This window comes from Myotis yumanensis, unplaced genomic scaffold (genome assembly GCF_028538775.1).
Source record: "Myotis yumanensis isolate MYYU_CA2020_CCGP unplaced genomic scaffold, mMyoYum1.0.hap1 SCAF_10, whole genome shotgun sequence".
NCBI classification, from domain to species: Eukaryota; Metazoa; Chordata; class Mammalia; order Chiroptera; family Vespertilionidae; genus Myotis; species Myotis yumanensis.
The window spans coordinates 10,736,522-10,758,935 of NW_027223761.1; the positions used below are offsets into that span (position 1 = coordinate 10,736,522).

General features: G+C 47.9%; 1 protein-coding gene across 2 annotated transcripts in view; it reads left to right on the forward strand.

The window, feature by feature from the left end:
- The window catches only part of PRR5L (proline rich 5 like), a 76,549-nt gene extending 70,365 nt beyond the window's left edge, over positions 1-6,184 (forward strand). For both annotated transcript variants that reach the window (XM_070427806.1, XM_070427805.1), the window contains exon 9: positions 4,374-6,184. In XM_070427806.1, the coding sequence (XP_070283907.1) occupies positions 4,374-4,768 (395 nt within the window). In that variant the 3' untranslated portion in view covers positions 4,769-6,184. The remainder of the gene's footprint in view (positions 1-4,373) is intronic.
- The last annotated feature ends 16,230 nt before the right edge of the window (positions 6,185-22,414 follow it).

Sequence of the window (22,414 nt, forward strand, 5' to 3'; positions counted from 1 at the left end):
CCCTGGCTCGCTCATCACTTACTCATTCCACCCAGGAGCTGGAAGGAGGCGGAGTAGAAATGACAGCTGAAGGAACCCTGCCCTCCCAGCGGTGCCTGGTCGCCCTGTGGCCGCACCCTTCCTGGAGCCCAGCTTCCTGCTCAGGTGGCCCACGGGCTCACCTCACGGGGCGGGGTGGGGGATCCAGGCCGAGGTCCAGGATGCCAGCAGGCTGGGCCGTGGCAGGGACTCCATCCTTCATCGCTGGGCCTAGAGCCAGGAACAAGGGTAGACCCAGAAGTTTGTTCAGTGCAGGGCTTACTCTAAGAGGCGTAGCTCCAGATTTCCAGCTAAAGTAATACAGTACATGCTTTTGTCAAATTAGAAAGCAGAGGCAGAAGGATTCATTCCTGAACCAAGGACCACCCTTGTCTCCCGGGTGTTGTCCCAGAGGGCGCCGAGAGGGGAGGAAATGACCCTCTTTGGATTGCTTTTGTGGTGTTACTCCAGCAAGGGCGTGCTGAGACCCTGTCCAGGCACCTTGCGAAGTGCTGCAGGTCTATCCCTGACCAAAGCTGACCCACCCCTGCCTTCTGGCGAGCACGGTCAGGTGAGGAAGTCACAATCAATAGCTGATGACTCATCTGTGTACAAGTGCTCCGAGTGGGGAAGTCCAAGGACGTTGGTTCCCCACCACCGGGGGGCTTTACCTGGACGGGGAAATCAGGGAAGGCTCCCTGGGGGAAGCAGTATCTGCTGGGACCTCTAGGATGCCTATGAGTTAGCTGAGTAAACAGGAAAGGCAGCCTGTCCCCAAAGCAAAGGGGAGGATCTTTGGGAGGGTTTTGGGGTGAGGGGTGGAGAGCAGGAGGGTGCAGCATTTGAGGAACTGAAATTGCTTCGGAGTTGCAAAGTGGCTGGTAGCAAGGGAAGGCTGGGTGGCTGGATACTGGGCCACAGCGGAGGCACCGTCGTTCCCATTTCACGGGTGAGGGAAACGAGGACTGAGGGCACTTGGCGAATGGAGCCAGGCTCCCAAGTCCCCAAGCTGGTGCACTGCCCAGCTTTCCCACACTTTCCACCTCCCCGCTCACCCCCTCACCCCTGGCCACTCCTAGGAGACAGCCGTGATTTCACTGCGGGGCAGCTGAGGAGTGGTCCTTCCCTCTCCTCCCTTAGTCCAAGACCCATCTGAGACCAGACATTTCCCCTCCAGCCTCTGGCTACTGTCAATCTAAGCTGGCCACAGCAGTGCCCTTCCTTACTGGGGACACTCCTTTCCAGACTGCGAGGACTCCCGGCCTCAGTCTTCCCCTCTGTGAAATGGAGACGATGACATTTATCCTGCCCCTGGGAGAGCAGTGTTGCGATGACCCTGATGTAGTAAGGACCCAGGAGAGGCGTTGGGCGTGAGGGAGCCTGTCCCCACAGGAGGGCTTTGCCATGGTCCTGGGGCCTGGCTAGGGGTGTGAGTGGTCAAGGGCAGCTGGATAATCATCTGAAAAGCCACCACTTACCAAATGCCTGGCACATTCCAGGTGCTTGACATATATTCCTTTCATCCTGGCACAACCCGCTGGGGGTGGGGACTGTGGTTACCCGGGTCTCAGAGTCATTAAGAAACTTCACACAAGAGGGGAGGTGACCAGGGCTGGGGAAGTGGTTTTTTTTACATGTTTGATCTGGGATTCTTGGGATCTCTCTCGCGCGCGCTCTCTCTCTCTCTCTGCCAGCCAGGACCATGGGCTTGAGGAATAAGCCTCATTCCCTGGATGTACAAGGCTCGCTTCAGAGAAAAGATGAGTCGGAGGCCGTGATGGGTTGTGTGTGTGTGTCTCCCCTCCAAAGCCGTCATTTTTTTGGGGCAATGAAATCTTAAATAGGCCGATTTGTCAGGACCCAGGCCCTCACCCTGCCTCTCTGTAGAATTCCCAAAGTTTCCAGGCCGCTGCCCCAGCTACTTCCAGGGCCCTCTGAGCAAACACAAAAGCCCTGGCCTCCCCCACCCCTCCCCCATTGTGTCTCCAGTTAGCTGGGGGAGGGGGCTTTGCCTCCAGATACCATAGTTCTCTTCCTGACAAGTAGGCATTCAGGGCTTCAGGTGCTGGGGCCTGGCGGGGACGCCCACAGTGGCCTGGTGTGCAGGGTCACAATGCCCGCATTATGGCCGCCCCTCCCGTGGGGCCCAGCCCGTGAGCCCTGCAGATCAAAGGCTGGGAACCGAGTCCCCAACAAAGGGCCAGGGAGCGCCTCACCGCTTTCTTCTCTCTGGGGTGTGAAAGGAGCTGCCATCACTGGCTCTGTGCAGAGGGAACCTATGCCAGAGCTCACGGGGAGGGGGTGGGGGCCTGGTGCGGGAGGAAGGGAAAGAGGCCTCCCCTCCCCCACCCTGTGTGACAGGCAGGAGGCGGCCCGGAGGTAGGTGCCAACGGAGGGGGCGGGACCCAGCCCCTCACCCTGCTCAGAGGGCCCCAGGCCCCCGGGGCACTGACAGCTTCATCTTTGCTACTTGGGAGGTTTTCTCCTCTGAGTGGCAGGGCCCGGCCTTCCCTGGTGTGAAGAAGACAAGTAAGAGAAAGCAAACAGCGACAGTGTGGGAGCGTTTGTCAGCTCCGGGCCTCCATCAGTTTTAAGGCCTCCCAAGCGGTCGGGGGGAGGCGCCTTTGGAGGCTGACCCCATTGGGGAGGCAGCTGACATTTGTCTTGGGGTTGCCTCTGGAGTCTGGTGGGAGTTTAGCGAGCAAACACTGTCTTCCCAGGGGACTTGACACAGCCCAGCAGCCCCTGTGGTCTGGGCTCTGCCCACACCCCGTCTTGAGAACCAAAACATTTTGCCCAGAAAGCAGAAGGAAGAGCGGTTGGCCTCTTGGGTGAGTCATCGCATGGAAGGCAGAGAGCAGCAGTAAGGAGAGAGGTGGGGCCAGCCGAGGAAGGAGAAGGGTCTTGGAAATGACAGGGCTGGCTTTAGCTGTGTGGCCTGGAGTCAGTTAATCAACCTCTCTGAGCTGAGCACCACGAAGAAAGAAGCTGCCCTGCCTTAGGGCAGGACCCAGGCAGAGCTGCCACCTGCCGGCATTATGGGCCCAGCTAGAGGCCGCCTGGCCCCAGGGACCAGTCCCAGTGTGCCTCCGCCTCCCTCTCCGGGACCCCAGGTCACATGCTGAGCCCTCTGCAGGACGTCTCTGAGTCCCCGGAGTGCCGGAGTGCCGTGTTGACCTGTGTTAATAGTATTTGAGTCGGGGCCTCCCAGTGGTCACAACAGGGGGCTCTGCTGGCGGCCTGGGCCTGAATGTAGATCTCGACCTTGGGCTCCTTTTCTACAAAATGGCCTCATTCATGTGGGTGAAGCACGCTCTTGTTTGATACAGGACCTAGCACGTAATAGGCGCTCAGTTAATGACTGCCCCTGAGACAGCTGCCCAACACACACACACACACGCACGCACGCACGCACGCACGCACGCACAAGCACTGGGCTCAAGCTGATGTGGCAGGCCCCACATCACATGTATGCTTCTCTTTCTCCTGCTGTGAGCGCAGCATTTCACATGTTAGGAAGTGTCTATTGTGGGAGTCATGGGGACCCCCTCCTCCAGGCTGCTCACCTCACTCTGGTTCCAGCTCTCAGCAGCAGCCCAGCAGGCCTCTCTTGTCAGTTTGCTGCCCGTTAACCTTCCCAGGGCCTTGGGCTGCTGGACTAACGGCGTCAGAGAGGTGGGCGACTTCCAGGCACCCAACCGCGCAAGACACCTTTCCTGGCTCATTCTACCAGGTTGGGGCCCCTGGATATCATCCAATGAACTCCCATTTCTTCCAGAGATACTGCCTGGGTCCGCCCGGCACATCTGTCCCCTGTCCCCGCAAATCCCCTGTGTCCTGGGCCCAGCTTCTGTTCTAGCTCTTTCCTCTTCCTGGGCCTGCACGTAGGGAATGCTCAGCGGACAGCCCAGCCCCACCTCCAGCCTGGCTGCTTGTAGAGTTGGGGCCACAACACGGGGTCTTTCAATGGCCAATCTCAGGTGCTTGCTTTTGGCAGCAGTGGGAGAGACATGAATTGTGTTCAAGGGCGTTTTTAAAGGCTGGTTCTTTAACGGGGTTGCTGCTGCTTTGAACTCCCTGCTGCTTCTGTTTTATAGGTATCGACTTTTGTGATCATAAAAGTAATGCATGGCGATTGTAAAAAATGTGGGAACATTACAGAAACGGAGCCTCCAGCCTTCTGAGAGCGCCTCTGCCACAGGCTGGCATAGATCCTTCGGTCTTGGTGGCCCCTTGGCACGTTGCCCCCTAGTCATTCTTCCTCACTGACTAGGAGTTTTTGACACCCCCTCGGGCTCCCCCGCCCCACGCTATTTCCTCCTCCATGACAGCCTCTGTTGCTTTCTCTCTTGCAGCCAGGCGCCACTCCCGGGTCCGGCCCAAGGTCACGGTCCTGAACTATGCCTCCCCGATGGCCACCGGCGCCCGGCCCCTGAATGAGATGGCCCTGACCCCTCTGACGGAGCAGGAGGGGGAGGCCTACCTGGAGAAGTGTGGCAGCGTCCGGCGGCACACGGTGGCCAACGCCCACTCGGACATCCAGCTGCTGGCCATGGCCACCATGATGCACTCGGGCCTAGGCGAGGAGCCCGGGGCCGAGGACCAGTGCCTGCTCCTGCCGCCCCGCTTCTCGCCGCCCCACCGCCAGTGCTCCAGCGAGCCCAGCATCACCGACGGCCCCGAGGAGCTGGAGGAGGTGGCCGGGGGCTGCCCGGAGGACTCGGAGCCCAACTGTGCCTCCCTCAGCTGACTGCCCACCGGGGGACCTCCCAGCTCTGCCCAGCAGCCAGCATGAGGACAGCCCCATCCTGTGACTCACCATAGGCTCTTCCTTGGGGCAAGGCTGCCTCGTGTCTTCTTGGGGACAAGCCTAGTCTGAGTGTCTGGGGGGGATCCCTGTTGTCAACTCGTTTTTGTGCCTGTGACCACCTGTTCGCAGCCACACAGACCCAGCGGCCTGATGTCCACTTTCTGATTTCCAGCCTGGCCTGCCTGACCCGGGTTTCATCTCTGGGCTTCCCCCCTCAGATCCTGGACTGCCCAGTGCCCCCCAGGACACAGCCCGGTGCCCTTGGCGTTGCTGTGGCAGGAGGCTGTCTGGGCCACGCCTAGAGCCCAGAAGGATGTGCGGGAGTTCCCCTCTGGGTCTGGTGATGCAGGGGCGTGTGGGTGAAAAGGTACCTCTCCTTCCCTGTCTGTGGGGAGTGGATGGAGATGCAGCCCCGACCAAGCAGGGCCCTAGGAAAGCGCCTTCCTCCTTTTAGTTTCAGGATTACAGGGAAAGAGTTGCCCCCTGGTGCTGAGGGTCCCCTACGTCACATCCCGGAAGCCACCAGGTTGGATGAAGCCTCTCTGCATTTCCCCCCAGGCTTCCTCCCACGCTCACAGAGCCAGCCTCCCTGGGGGCGTTGCTGGTGCCTTCATCCCTCTCTGACGTCAGAAACTGACCCTGACCGTTCTCCTGTTGTGGGTGAAGGGCCGAAGGGCCAGCTGATACCAACCAGTCTTGTTCCTGGATTTGACTTGAATTTTTAAAATGTGCGTCGTTTCAAAACCCATTGTTTGCAAATATTTGCACGGAGGGTCTTGCACTGCTCCTTCCCAATGGAGTGTGTCTTCAGCTCCCTCCGGGAAAGGGGACGGAGCGTTTGGGGGGTGAAAGGGATCCGCCGTGGGCAGGGCTCACGGGCTGCAGAACTCCGGAAGCAGCTGGGCTGGGATCCAGAATGGCCTGTGTTTGTGAGTGTCATGGTTTGTAGGAGGAGCCACATTGAGGTAGGGAGACAGCTGCCTCCTGAGCAGAGGCTGTAGCAATGGAATGTCTCGGTGCTTTACCGTGGGGGGCGGGGGTGGGGTGGGGTAGTAAGGTGAGAGTATGTAGGACCTTTTGGAGAGATGTTCATTCCCTGTGAATACAGGGAATTCAAATGCCTGGAATTTCTAACCCCTGAGGCCTCCAAATGCCTTTCCTAGAGTGCTGTCTCCTTACCGCTGCTGCCAGGGCTGGGTTTCTGTCCACCAGGAACCTCTGTTCTCTTTGTCTTTGCCTATTGGCCCCACTCGGAACAGCTCCAGAAGGGAAGGGAAGGCTCCCTGGGACCCTTCTGGCACCTTCTGGGTATCCTGTTAGGCTTGGAAAGTTTGTTAATAAAAATCTCAGAGGCGAGACCCAGCTTGGCTTGGAATGAGGCGGGAGGAGGCCACGGGGGGATGAGGGCAGGTTCGCCACCAGCAGGGAAGGGCCTTCTGAGCGCCTCTGAGCCTGGACAGCATTCCGCTCCCGGGCGGAGATCCAAACCATGACCAGAGCTGTGCTCTGGGCGGCTGCTAATTTGGAGCTTGTGTTTTAACAAGTTGTGTCATGTTCATCCTTCCACGAGAGTGACGGGAGATCTGAGAACGTCAAACAAACACAACCAAAATCTCGGTGGGTGTGCGGGATAAAATCCACACGTTGGCAGATGTGCGTTAGCAGACGGAGCATCAGTAGGTAACAGCACGGGATGTGCTTAATGGATGGCTGCGGTCCGTTAGCACACGGAGCACTTGGGACTGGGCTGTATTGATCCAGGCAAAGTAATTAGTCATGCTTGGGTTTGTTTGTGGGCTTTTGGTTTGTTTGTTTTTTCGTTTACAACGTTAGCACTGCATACGTGTTTCAATGCCTTTTCCATATAGTAAGTGGCCCCGATGCAGATAGCGGTCAACGAAACACGTGCGCTCCCAGGTGAAGGGGAGGGTCAGTCCAGATCCAGGGAACTTGGCTTTGCTGAGTGCTGTTAAGCCAGTTTCACCTCTAATGTCCACACCGGATGTTTGCACAGTAAACACTTCAGACTGTACCTGTCCACACGTTATTGATGTTCATGGGCATTCCAGCCATCAGAGGGGGCGCAGGAGGGGTAGCTGGCGTGTTTTAACACTTTCTCCCGTTCACAACATGAAGATTCCTTTTCATCATTGATCTTCCTGTGGCTGAGGTTCAAGGACAGGAAGCGGTCACTCTAGACTCCCAGTGAGCTCACAAATCCAAAAACTTTTCATGCTGCCTGTTTCTGAAATGGATCCAATAAACGTTTCGTCCACGCCACCTTCCCTGCTCCCTGGGGTGGCGCCTGGACTGGATCTGCCAGCTCAGCACAACATCGGGCATCCTGTCCTCACTCTCTGTCCCCGCTTTTTCTGCCTCCACGTCCCTTTTCCTGTTGCCTCCCCTCGGGGTTGGGCAGCGGCCTTGCCCAGCTGGCCTCCCGGGGTTTTGTTTGCCGCCCTTGTCTGGATGGGCAAGTCATTTCCTGGAGCAACAGCCTGTCTACGGAGCCTGGAAAACACCACACAGAGTCTGGGAAGGCGTTAGAACCTCTGCCCAAAGGCGGCCTGGTCTCTTCCCATACAGGTAACTCAGGATAATCTTCATGCCAAGGCTTCTGTGTAGGCACTGCCTTTGCCGCTCCCTCTGCGGACATCTTTCTCAGTAGGAAACAGGCCAGCCACATGGTGTGCTAGGGACCCTTGGAGAATGAGACTGCATCGGGCCGGTGGGTGGGTCTCAGTGTCCAGGGCGCACTGGCTGGCCTGGCCCACAGGCCTTGGAGCCCAGCCTCTACCCATCAATGCCTGGACTCCCCCATTGACCATGATTCTTGCTCAAATCTGTTACTTCTCAGCTCATATGCCTGTCAGGCCCTCATCACCCCCATCTGGACCTCTACGACTTGGTACCAGTTTGTCTGCAGATTTCATCTCTCCTGTGGACATCCCCAACTGATTTTTCTAAAACTCAATCCTTACTAAAACGTCTCCCTGCCTTCCAATTAAAGCCACACACCTGAACTTGTCTTACACCGTTGCCCAGTTCTTCACTCTGCCTTCAGAAGTATGCCTTGTCACCAAGTCACTCATTCAATTGGTTTTTCATTTTTTTGGCCTTTTGGCCTACATTTGAGGGCCTTTGAGAAGAATCCTAAGCAATGTGAATATCTTGAATCTTAATAGTCTCTTGAATTCTTTTGTACTCTCAGGACCACATAACTTTCAAGAAATACCTAAACTTCTGTCTTACATCAGTTAAATATCTCATAGTTTTGTCTGGGGGTCCAACTTATGAGGTCATTCCATTCTCTGCAGACTGATCTAGGATCAAGTCAATTGCCTGTCAACAAAAATGCTGGCTGCCCATGCTAAGGTAGGTTGGAGAAGGGCTCAATAAATAGAAACAGCATAAGGCTTCTGGTTCTGGCTATAGGGGAAGGGCTTGTCTCAGATTAATCTTCCTGCCAAAATAATTATAAAAGTTGGACGAAATATATAAAGCATCTGTGTGAAGGAACTGGAGAACACCCAGGACAGAGGGGATCTGAGAGGCTATGACCTCTAAGAGAAGGGAAATGTCTTGGGCAATCTTCACATTCACCCTGGTTTTTCCTGAAGGCATTTTGCCAAATCACTGGTGCCGGTGGGTGGAGGGGAAGAATGGTGATAGCAGAAGCAGCAGTCCTACGGGGCTGAGATCAGAATTGAAGGCTGCCAGAGTAGCTGGGACTCGAAGGGAGAATGACGGAGAGGACTTCATGAGACAGCTACTTTTCAAGCTGTTGGCTGACTTCTCAGATGGAGCATACAGTGAGAACTCCAGGAAACCCAGCAGGAAACAGCAGCTGGGAAGCTTAAGAGCTGAACAGATTTGAGCTGTTGCACAATGGTGAGGAGACAGAGGTTCAAGTCCCACTGAGGTAGAGGGGCTTTGACAGACATCCTGGGCTTTTGCTTAAGACCCCAGAAGGGCCACGCTCTAGGAGTAAAAGTCATGCTCAATAGGAAGGTGGTGGACTAAAACACAACTATATCAGTAATTACATTCAACATAAATAGACTAAACATTCCAATGAAAAGACAGAGACAATCAAACCAGATTAAAAAGATAACAATATGCTGTTTATAAGAGACACTTTAAATGCTGAGACACAGAAAGAGTGAAGACAAAAAGATGAAAATATATATACCATGTAAACACTAGCAAAAGAAATTTGGTGTTGCTAATTTAGTTATGCAAATTTCATAATGATAAAGATTCAAAAGAACGATATAAATTATAATACATTAATTATCATTTATTGGTCATCAATTAGTAGTATATGCTAAACATCACCCAAAGTATTTCACATTCATTGTTTTGTGTAATCCTCCGAGCAATTTTATGAAGTAAATGTTATCTCCATTAGATGAAGAAATTGAAGCTCCGAGAGACTGAGCAATTTGCCTCAGGTCACACAGCTGGAAAATAATAGAGACAAGATTCAAACCTAGTTCTTTCTGACCTCTTGCCAAAGAGCTTTTAACTATTGCTCTGCTTTCTCAGCACCGTACTGCCATTTGGAGAGGACCGCTGAGGGCACAGGAGAGGACGTTCTGTGGGACTCCTGGGTCTCTGCCCGGGAAACCCTTTAAGAACGAAGGTTATCTAGCTGACTCTTGTGCATGTGTGCACATCACACACACACACACACACACACACACACACACACGTAAATGCTCTGCTCTTGCATATACATGATCCCCCAAAGGTACAGAGACCTTCAAGTTGATGGACTACTGACCTCTTTGCATTTCTTAGTACAGATTCTCAAGAATCAGGTCTGGTTAAAGAATCATGTATTTGTCCCTGATGCAGTCAATCACCAAATCCACAGAGAAACCAGGGGACGCTGTTTATAATTTAATCTTTCTCCTCAGACACTCTGCTGCCACTGTGGTCAGTCAGACCCTTTTCCATGTCCAGGGACTGGGTGACCTTTGAAACGTTACTTAACTTCTCTTTTATTTTTCTGCAAAATGCAGTTAATTATACCTACTTTGCAGAGGAAAACATACACACACACACACACACACACACACACACACTGGAAACAACTTAAACATCCATCAATGGATGAATGGGCAGACAAAACGAGGTATGTCCACACAGTGAAGTTCCATCTGGCAATAATAAAGGAGCAGCTTACATACGACATGCTACGTCATGGACAGACTTCAAAGACGTTATGCTGAGTGAAAGGAACCAGACAGAGGAGACCACATGGTGCATAATTCCATTCATGTGAAATGCCTGGCAAAGGAAATTTATTGACGCGGAAGATAGTGTAGTGCTTGTCTGGGGGGTGGGAGTGGGAATTAACTATACATGGGCCTCAGGGTTCTTATTGGGGGGATGGAAATGTTTGTTCTAAAATTGATTTATGACTTAGTAACTCGTAAAGTTACTAAAAGTCTTTGACCTATACACCTAAAATTGCTTTTGCTTTTTTTAACCTGTGGTAAGAAATACATAACAAAATGTGCCATTTTAATCACTGTTAGGCGTGTGGTTCTGCAGCATCAAGCACATTCACATCGAACCCTCATTGCTATTCACCTTCAGAACGTTCTCATTTTCCCCAACAAAAGCTCTGTCCCATTAAATAACTCCCGACAACCCCTCCCCCAACCCCTGGCAAGCACCATTCTACATTCTCTTCTATAGTTTGACTATTCTAAGTACCTCATGTAAGTGGAATCATACAATATTTGTCCTTTTGTGACTGCCTTATTTTGCTTAGAATAGTGTCTTCAAGATTCATCTGTATTGTAGCATATGTCAAAATTTTCTCTTTTTTTAAGGCCAAGTAATATCCCACTGTAGGTATATAACACATTTTGTTTATCCATTCATCCATTGATGAACATTTGTGTTGTTTCCACTTTTTTTACTATCATGAATAAGACTGCTATGAATATGGGTATATGAATATCTTCAAATTGGTGGATTTTATAATATGTAAAACATATCACAATAAAGTTATTATAAAATAAAAAACAAAATATTTTTTCTAAATCCAAAGAGCTAATAAATGGTAGATGCTGTTATCAATAACTTAAAAATTGGTAAATTTGATCAACAAAGTGAGTTTTTAAAAATTAAGTTAATTTAATAAAAAAGATATGTTCATGATTAAGAAAAAGGAAAAATACAGAAAAGCATAAAGAAGTATCTGTAATCTCACTTAGAGATAAACACTGAAAGGTTACTACACAAAAGCTACTAGATTTTAATTTTACTTTAACGGCGTAGAAGAAACTGAACTGAAATGAAGAAGTTGCTGAACTCAGGTTCTCCATTTACAACAAAGCTATTCATTCCTAAACTACCTCTCCAGGGGCAACATAAGTTTTAAAAAATATTGAGTTTGTTTTTCTATGTAAATACATGTTTCTTGAGGGTCAGAGTTTAATTCCCCCACATGGACAATTGTTTCATAAAAATCAGAGGACATTTCTGATGTTTAAACAAATAAAGTTGTCTGAGTTTTTAGATGAAAAACAAAAGAACAAAGTTGAAAATCTTAGCAAGCTTTTAGATAAACTTCAAAGAGAAATTACTAGGAATGACTAGTTTGCAAGCCAAATAACTACAAAGATGACAGATCACTGATTTAAAAAGCAGGAAGAGCCCTGGCGAGTTTGGCTCAGTGGATAGAGCAGTGGCCTGAAGATTGAAGGGTTCTGGGTTCGATTCCGGTCAGGGGCACATGCCCAGTTAAAGGCTCGGTCCCCAGTAGGGGGTGTGCAGCAGGCAGCTGATCAGTGATTCTCAACATTGATGTTTCTAGCTCTCCCTCTCCCTTCCTCTCTGAATTCAATAAAAATATGTATTTTTTTAAAAAGCAGGAAGGAGTGATTGTAACTGATGTCTAAAATAAATCCCAGGAGGCTGTACATGAATTCTGAATGTCAGTCCATTTTCTTCTCCCTCTGAATTGATTGGTTCTTGGTTTTGAATGTGTCTGCTCCAGCCTGAATGTTCTCACTCAGAGGTGGAGAGTAAACACATTCCACATTCAGCCTTCACTCACTGCAGAAAAGGATTACTTAAAACTTGGAAATAAGGCAAAAAGTTAGGCTGCATGTCCTTTCGAAGTCATAGTTCAGGCTTACCTCATTTGCAAGGAGAATGTGTCCATGTTTTATTTTGCTATTTATGATAATAAAAGGGTAATATGCTAATTAGACAAAGTCTTCTGGACATCATTCCGGATGCTCTTCCTGATGAAACTGGAGCTGGAGGGAAGTCAGCCTGAGTCCTGGGTGCCGAAGGGAAGCTGGTACCGGCAGCCGGGGGAAGGAAGGCCTACTCTTGCACGAATTTTCATGCATCGGGCCCTTATTTCATGATAGCCCAGATACTGTGAAGTTACATGTTAATCTGTATTTTTTTTCAATCTGGTAGGAAGGGAAACTCCAAAGGTTATAATTTTAGTAGCCTGAGGGACATGAACAGTTTCTTCTGTAATCTACCAATCTTATTCTAACACTAGAGGCCCGGTGCACAAAATTCATGCGGGGGGGAGGGGGGGGCTGGGGTGGGGGGCCCCTCAGCCGGCCTGCATCCTCTTGTAATCCGGGACCTTTCAGGGGATGTTGACTACCGGTTTAGGCCCTATCCCACCAACATCTCTCTCACAATTCGGGACTGCTGGCTCCTAACCACTGGCCTACCTGCCTGATTTCGCCCCTAAAACTCAAGCTTCTTCTTTTTTTATTTGTAATATTTATATTTCTTCTTTACCAGGTGTACCAGTTAATAATGCAGTTTTTTTCAATAGATAGAGTTACACATATGTTGATGTATATGCGATCTGATATGTATGCTATTTTGTTGTATTGACAGCAAGCTTCAAAACTTCATATGTCAAATTTGCTGAGGTGTTAACATCATAGATATTTTTACACTTAAAAATGTTGAATTTCATGCCAAAAAAAGAGCATTTGTGGGAAGTTTTAATTCATTACTTTATTTTGAAGAAAAAGTTATCATATACTTTGGGAAGCTTATGGTGAACATGCTCCATCTCAAGATACTTGTGAACACTGGTTTAAATGCTTTAAAAGTGATGATTTCGATGTGAAAGACAAAGAATGTCCAGGTCAACCGAAAAAGTTTGAAGACCAACAATTACAAGCATTATTGGATGAAGATGCGTGTCAAACTCAAAAACAACTTGCAGAAAGATTAAACGTTGCTCAGCAAACAATTTCTGATCGTTTACAAGCAATGGGAAAGATTTTAAAGGAAGGAAAACGGGTGCCACATCAACTGAATGAAAGACAAATGGGAAACGGAAGAGTCATCAGTAAATGTTGCTTCAATGGCACGAAAGAAAGTATTTTTTTGCATTGAATTGTGACTGGTTATGAAAAGTGGATTTATTTTGAGAATCCCAAATGCACAAAATGGGTTGATCCAGTTCAACCATCAACATCGACTGCAAGGCCAAATCGCTTGGGAAAGAAGACAATGCTCTGCATTTGGTGGCATCAGGAAGGTGTGGTGCATTATGAGCTTCTAAAACCAGGTGAAACCGTTAATACTTATTGCTAATGACAACAAATAATAAATTTGAACCATGTTTTGATTGCAAAATGACCAAAATGGGCCAGAAGACACGGCAAAGTAATTTTGCTCTGTGATAACGCACTATCACACACTTCAAAACCAGTTAAAGACAAGTTAAAAGATTTTGCCTGGGAAGTATTAACCCACCCTCTGTATTCACCAGACCTTGCTCCTTCAGATTACCACTTGTTCCAATCGATGGCACACACACTTTCTGAGCAGCACTTCAAAACATAAGAAGAAGTGGAAAATTGGGTCTCTGAATGGTTTGCCTCAAAACAAGAAACATTCTTTTGGGACGGTATCCACAAATTACCTGAAAGATGGTGGAAATGTGTAGCTAGTGATGGACATTACTTTGAATAAAGCACTTTTGATGTTTCTCTTGAAATTACCATGTTTTCTTTGATCACAAAATCTGCATTAACTGGACACCTAGGATTTTTAATTTTAAAATTCAAGTTTCTTGAGCACATGAGGCGTTTAACATTATTCCATATTCCGTACAGAGAGCTAAGCATGGTTAACACAGCAAATACTTAATACGTATGGGCTTCTATACAAACACCTTCCAGCCAGGAATGTTTGACAGGCCGTCTCCAAGCACGTGAACTGGAAAACTTAAAAGCAGAGTGCTCAGATTTCAGGCATCAGGTGCTATTAGCAGGATCTCTATCCCAATTAAACTCTAATTCTGAGCTCTCAACAGTCTGGACACACTGCCCTTCACTATCCCCGAAGTTTCTTATTTGTCACTATCCTATTTTCCTCTGCTTCAAACCAAGGTAACGAACAAAACCTTTCATTTTGATCTTTCTGGCCGCAAACCTCAATCGAAATAATTTCCCACCAGAAGTCACACTGCAAGGCTGAGGACTATAGGGCTAACCATGTACCTGGTACATGCTAATAACAGGCTCACATTCTAGCGGTAGGCGCCCAGGTGTCCTCCACAATCCCACAATCCTCTAGGCGCCTAGGTGTCCTCCACAATCCTACAATCCTCTAGGCGCCCAGGTGTCCTTCACAATTCCACAATCCTCTAGGCGCCCAGGTGTCCTTCACAATCCCACAATCCTCTAGGCTCCCAGGTGTCCTCCACAATCCTACAATCCTCTAGGCACCCAGGTGTCCTCCACAATCCCAGAATCCCACAATCCTCTAGGCGCCCAGGTGTCCTCCACAATCCTACAATCCTCTAGGCGCCCAGGCATCCTCCACAGTCCCACAATCCCACAATCCTCTAGGCGCCCAGGTGTCCTTCACAATCCCACAATCCTCTAGGCGCCCAGGCGTCCTCCACAATCCTCTGGTCGCATACTTCCGGCTCTTCTAGCTCCTCCTTAAGTGGTGTTTCCTTCAGTCATCTTGCGAGTCCAGGGCCTCTAGTTGGAGAGGATTTTTCTGTTCTTTGGCATTGATAGCTGTTTACTATTTGGAAACAGTTAAGTTTCGGGAGTCCTGCCGCTGCCATGAACATGTCAGTCCCAGGAGCACTCGTGAAACCACCGCCCATTCAGTCCTCCCGTCCTGGTTCCCAATGAGAAAGGTACTGTGCTGAGCCGTTTCCAATCGGATCTTCCTCTTCCTTCCCCAGCACACTCCCCACCTACTCCGGGCGACCACCCCAGCCCCGCAGACCCTTAAGACCTACCCCCCTATTTCTTTGACTTTCCCCCAGTCAAACTCGCACCCTATCGTGTTGCCTTAGGGGCGCCCCTACCCGCTCCCTGTGGGCGGGGCCAGCCTGGGGAGGGGCCGTCGTGTTCTGGTCTCTGCTATTCCAGTTGGGTCGGGGTTATGGTTGCTGGCCTTTTATATATATAGAAGATTCTTTTTTGTTTTGAAAATGCTTTTCCTGGTGGATTACATGCACTCTTTTTCCTTGGATGCTCTTGGAGTCAGCTTGGCTGTCTATTGGCTCCATCATAAGTGAATGAGCTGAACAAATCCTGTGACACGTGTCCATTCTCCATTGAATGAGAGTCATGATTTTACCGTTTTAACAAATATACTTAACGCAGTGGACAGACCTCAGATGATACTTAATCCTCCCATTTTCTGTGACTGTGTGTGTAGTATGCGCTGTTGGGTCGGTTCTGACTCTGGCAACTCTGTGAATGAGTTATATCCTCAAAGCCTTGTCCTCAACAGCCCTGCTCAGCTCCCGTAGACCATGCCTATGGCTTCTTTTATGGAGTCGGTCCATCTCATATTGGGTCTTCCTCTTTTCCTGCTGCCTTCTAGTTTCTGAACATGATTATCTTTTCCGAAGAACCCGGCCTTCTCATGAGTGCCAGGGTAGGACAGCTTCAGTCCTGCAATACTTACTCTATTTTGCAGAAGACTCAAAATAGATGCCAATTTAGTATGCAGATTCCCCAGTACCCCCACCCCCCGGAAGTCTAACTCAGGGAGTTTGGTGGGAGGTCTAATGATACGCATTTCAATAGGCACCCAGCAGACCCCAAGGCTTTAGTCCTCAGGCCAGACACCTTGAGCAAGCCCTGCCGTGAACTGCCTGGTGGCGGTGGTCCTAACGCCGACTTGGCTCTCACTGTTCAGCGTGGTCAGAGATGAACGGGGGTTAAACACTGGTGCCTTGGGATGGACTAGAGTCCAACAGTCCATATTCCTAAACCTCAATTTGGTAATAGCAGTTCATATCCGATGTTCATCTCTCATTGGCTGTATCAGAACAGGGGCAGGGTGACCAGGAATCTATATATATATATATATGTATATATATATATATATATAGGCTGAAATTGCTGATATTGACTCTTTCTGACCTTACAATAATGGTGGTTTTGTACGGGTGGACCTAATAATTCCTCAGGTGTTTCTCATTTGAAGCAAATTTGGCAACCAGCTTGTGAATGTGACAGTTGGGACATGGACTTTGCACTCTCTGGGGGAAGTGTTTTGGAAGTTTTGTCAGGCTTAAAGCAAAAACGAAAATAAAAATAAAGATGCTCTTCCCAGAAAAATGCACGAAGTACAACTTTCTGCATCCAATCTCGGGGAGATTGCTGGGCTCTAAGAGGCCAAGGACTCCTTACTTGTTAACCTTGTTTCACAGATTCCTTTCAGAAGGCTGCCTCCTCTGGGGGTGGAGCTTTGCTGCCCCCTACTGCCACCTGGGTCTCCAACTGGGTTGGCTCTCTGTTCAGGCCTGGGCTCGGGTTTGGAGTTTTGTAGGAGCTAGAACCAGCTGTCATCTCACACCAGCTGATTGACAGTAGTCCCATTCTGGGCAGGCGTGGGCACCACAGACACACGGTTCATAATTCACACATTACACTGAACAGTACTGTTGGTACAGGGCGTGGGGAAAGTTTGTGCTCTGACAGAACACCCATGCATCCCTTCAGGGTCATCAGATGCTGATTCTAGGGGAGCTGTTTTGTAGCTCTGTGCTGTAGATAACTGAGAGTGAGGCGAAGCCATTCTTGTTTCTAGACCTTTTGACTTCTCTCCCCTACTGAGAACAAAGTGAAGTCTTGTCTCCATGTGCACATTCATTTAGTAGTAGGTGTGTCTGTTCTTTGGATTCTCCTTTGACTGGGTTATAACATCTGCCTGGCCCCTTCGGTAAGAGTTAATAACATCTTTAACACGTGCTCATTTGATATCTGTCTAAGAGCCATCATTGGACTCTGTTCTGGAAAGCGATTCTTTAACAAAGGCCCGGGTCCTATTAGAGATCTCTGGTTGCCATCTGAGATATGGAAGAGCCCGCCCCTTCCTTGAAAATCTAATTAAGGAGACACCCAATGTTGCTAGCAACTCTTTGAGATTTAAAGAAAACCCCCTCCTCTCCCCATCCCAACTCCCCTTATCCAAACAGGTAGCCCACCATGGCATCGTTGCCTCAGGGGAGGTGCGCTGGCAAAAGCAAAACAAAGGAGTCTGCAAGTATGTCTGGATGTTGTTTCCCTAAAGCTGGAGAATTTAGAGGAGCTGGAGCAGACCCACATGTTGGAGAGAGAGGAGATGGGCCTTTCCTTTCCATAAAGCACTGAGGCTATTCCTCCTGCTGAGGGAAGGAGAGAGAGGCAGGAGCATCAGGACCAGAAAATACCAGGATGCAGCAGATGTAGTAAAAGCAAGTGTTTCATGAACTTTTCATTTCTGTTGAGATCAGTGTACATATTATTTCTTTCTTTCTATCTATCTATCTATCTATCTATCTATCATCTATCCATCCATCTATCTATCCATGTATGTAATTTACTGTAGACAGTGAGAAAATAAATTGCAAACACTGACCCTAAAGACATTAAAAAAAGCCAAATTTGGCTCTATCAGCCTAGTTGTATTCTTTCCTTTTCTTCTTTAACAATGTCTCCTAAGGACTATCAGATTAGGTTTGAGATACATTTTACTGTCAGGCTCCTAACTGTTCTAAAGGGAAGGGCAGCTACCTTCTCTAAGGACCTTTGGTGGGGCTTTGTCTACTTCACCAAGTTCAATGACCGCAGGGGGGAAGGCACCTGGGATTGAGACAAATTAAGACAAAGAGGCCAGAGCTCCTCAGTCAGGGTCTCTCTCTTTCCCTTTCCCTTTCCCTTTCCCTTTCCCTTTCCCTTTCCCTTTCCCTTTCCCTTTCCCTTTCTCTTTCCTTTTCCCTTTCCCTTCCCTTCCTCCCTCCTCCCCTCCCCCTCTCCTATGCCAGTCAGGATAGAGCAGAATAGGAAGCTAATTTTTCAGGATTTTTGGGATCTACTTTTCAATGTGGCTTTATTGTTAAGCTTTCAGGAGCATAAATTCTGTGAAGATCAGACTTGCTGACTCACATATATGTTAAGATGTACAAATCCCTACCCACCAAGCCAAAAACGTGTGCTTATGGATCATTCCCCAGCAAGGCTGCAATGATTACTTTATCAAGTAAACCCTGCTGCTGTTGGTCCCCATACCAAAGTTAATTTAAAAAATGTGACAAAATAAAAAGTGACAACAGTTTAACAGACATTCACAAGAATGAATCAGAAGTGTGAAGAAGTTACCCCAAAATAGAGGTGAAATGTTTTTTTTTTTAAAGTATGGTTAATTCTGAGATTAATACTAAGTAGTTCAATTTATGGAGCTTAAAGATTACGGTGGAGTTTTATAAAGCATTGACACGTCTCACCAGCTTTCACACCCCACTTAGGACAATTGAGTCTGTTTTAGAAGAGACAGGAAGAGCTTACTAGAAATGACTTTAACTGCCACAGTAGAGGCAGCCTCACTTACACTCACCCAGGGAGCTGGCCAGGGGGAGGATGCGGGCAGCAGGAGCCCTGGACCCCGGAGGACTGGGGCTCTCGTTCATTAGTTGGAAAGAAGTTTGTACTGTTATCTGTCCGGTTTCACACTTTCTATTTACCTGTTTAGGATCCTCTCTCCTAGGGCCTAATTTTGTTTCGCCCCACACCTGGGATGGAGCCCACAACCCAGGTGTGTGCCTGACAGGGAATAGAACTGTGACCTCCTGGTTCATGGGTCCACACTCAACCATTGAGCCACACCAGCTGGGCTCACTTGTGTTTTAATAGATACAATGATTTCATTTTGATTCAGAGAGTACTTTCTGGGTAAAGATATGAGTGCAATATTCAGGCTGATCAGAGAATATCAACAACAAACAGGAGGAATTAATCCTGTCAATCGAGCATTCATTTTCTTTTACCTAATCTATAATAATAAAAGCGTAACATGCTAATTAGACCGGACGTCCTTCTGGACATCCTTCCTTCCAGACAAAGCCGCAGTGGGCAGGGGCTGAGGCAGAAGTGGCAGTGGCGGGCGGGGGTCGGGGCCAAGGCCCTTGCATGAATTTTGGGCCTTAGTATTCAGTAAGGGGCCACTCAGGAAACACTGTTTTGGTCATATCCTTGCAACCTCAACTAAGATGTCATCTAGTCAACAATGCTTTGTGCCTTTGGGAGATCACTGTGATTCTTCATTCGTAATCTGGGCTTAGAAAGAACAGGTCATGCATCTACTCAGTGGAGCCCACTGACCCTGTTACCCCTCAGGCAACCCTCAACTCAGTGGTCGGGCCTGAGGGAGACCCTCTGAGGCTAAGCCACAGGCAGACAGGCCAGGGCTCATTTTTCACATTGTGCGCGGCGATGGAGTGGGAAGCCTAGGAGAGAGTGTGTTGCAGTAAATCTGAGTAATTTCTTTAAGCTCCTCCCCCTTCCATACAACCTGCTCTTCAATGGAACCCTGATTTTCAGTCTCTCTGTGATTAGTGTCCCTTTTCCTCCCAAATTTGTGTTCACTCCTTCTCACAAAACACATTAATGGCAGAGTCCAGATGGGTTAGGAAGACCCACTCACAAATTCTGCCGTGACAGTTAAGTTCTAAGAACAGCAGTGTGTGTATGTGTGTGTTTGTGTGTTTGTGTGTTTTAAGATGTTGTTTTCATTGATGTCAGAGAGAGGCAGGGAGAGATAGAAACATCAATGAGAGAGAATCATTGATTGGCTGTTTCCTGCACGCCCCCTCCTGGGGATCGAGCCTGCAACCTGGGCATGTGCCCTGACTGGGAATCGAACCTGTGACCTCTTGGTGCATGGGACTATGCTCAGTCTCTGAGCCACACCAGCTGGGCAACAGCAGGTTTTTTGATAGAACTATTGCACCGTGTGCTTCGATTTTTCAAGTCAGATTTCATCCCATGGCGTGTCATACAGCTATAAAATTTTAAAAAATTCATAGTGTCTTTCTTAATAGATCCATGCATTAATAAGTGTTAGCCATTAGATAACAATATCTAAATTCCAAATTCTGGTCCCCACTTTACAGGTATTTTATAATAATTCAAATTTTCAGGGAGGAGAAAGCTTTAAAGCATTAAAGGCTTAGGTGGCATTTAGCAAAACAACCCGGCATTGTCCGCTAACAGTGAAGGCTGTGATTCAAGGTTACAATCTGCAGACCCATCTCGCTGGATTTCACCAGATCATCTCTCTGGATACTGGGAATCTGGAGGTGCCAACCCCACTCTACAGATGCAACGGCAGCAACTGTGAAACTAACTACAAGTCATCATGCGAAACCTGGGAACTTAAAAGAAATGTTTTTCAGAAGAAAAATACAAATGACTCTTTATTTTCCCCTTTTCATTTCCCTAAAGCCGTGGTCGGCAAACTGTGGCTCGCGAGCCACATGCGGCTCTTTGGCCCCTTGAGTGTGGCTCTTCCACAAAATACCATGTGCGGTGCGCGTACAGTGCGATTGAAACTTCGTGGCCCATGCGCAGAAGTTGGTTTTCGGCCTGGGCGAGTCTATTTTGAAGAAGTACTGTTGACATTTGGCTCTGTTGACTAAAGAGTTTGCCGACCACTGCCCTAAAGGCATTGTACTGCCAAGGAGCCAGGCATCCCCCAAACACCTGATAGTATTTTTCTAGAAAACGATGAGTAGAATTTGAGGCAAGCCAAGAAAAGAGCAGCAGTAACTGAATGAAGGAAAAGTACTTCGAAGTCTTAAGTTAGAGAAACCTCTCAAATAATGAAAAACATCTGGTGATCAGAGACCGGAGATTCTCTGGAGGAATGACAAGCAAGGGCTCTCCCTGCAGAGAATGTGTCCTAATTGCATGCATAAGTCACAAATGCCCTCTTAGTTTATCCAAGACTTCCTGGCATGAGCAGTGGTGCAGGGACATTTTATAATCTCAAACCTGCCCCCAAACTACCCACCCAACATCTCTTCGCCTTTCGTTCTATTTCACTTTTTTCTCTTCTGTTTTTATTCCTCAAAATAAAAGTTGAATCATAGCCACAATTCTCAACCTGCGTCATCTCCTGGCACACATAAGCGAATGACTGAAATTCTGCAGCACCCCAAAAAAGGTATTTTTTGCCGATCTGGCCAAAAAATCGGTGTGATTTTTATTCATTCACACCAGTAGCTATTGTAGTGTTGGCCGTTGTCATTTTTTTTTTTTTTAATTTGACAATCTAAGGGAAAAGAGGTCAGTGCCCCTGACTAAATAGTCAGGTATTACATGTTTTAAAAATTCTTGTGGCACACGGTTGAACATCGTTGTATTATGATATAGCCAGAAAGTATCTTTGCTGCAACAGCCAAAGGGTAGTAAGAAACTACCCAACTACAAACCAACATCCCAACTTGTTTTCCAAGAGCAAAATGTATGTCTTGAAGCAAGTTTCCTCTAACATTGGGTCAGATATGTCTGGGAAACGAGGAAACAATTTATTTTCAATTTAGCAATGTCCAAGAATAATGTCAAGCGATAAATACGTTAAAAGTTGATAAAATATAAACACATGGCCCAAACACTTGTAGGCCAGCTGAGTGACACTAGCATGTCTCAGAGAGGGGGGCAAGAATTTGAAAAAAACACCTGCTTTTCAGAAAAGACTTGCTTCGGAGTTGAAGTCTTAACAACTGTGTCTATTTGGAACGACAGTTTGATCATTACTTTTAGTCTGTATTCACAATGAATGACTAGTCTAAAATAAGGACTGGTGTATTACAAAATGCCAAATGTTAGGGATTAAAAACTTTGCTTATTAAAATTACAGTGATACCCAGCGGACAGACCCAGTTGAAGTAGTCTGTCAGCAAAAAATAAGCTAAAACAATTTTCTACTGGCAAAACCCTTTTGTAAGTATTGTTGATATGCTGCTAGTTAGACCTAATGTCTTAAAGCAGAATTTTATGGCTGGAGTGGACCTTAGGAACATCTAACCCAGTGGTTCTCAACCTTGGCTGCACATTAGAATCACCTGGGAATCTTTTTAAAATCTTGATTTCTGGGCCTCATCCTCCGGAAATTGTTTGTTATGGGGTGGGGCCACAACATTAGTAACAAAGAAACAGAATTTCCAGAGGATGAGGCCCAGAAATCAGGATTTTAAAAAGACTCCCAGGTGATTCTAATGTGCAGCCAAGGTTGAGAACCACTGATCTAATCCAACTCCTCATTTTACAAATAGGA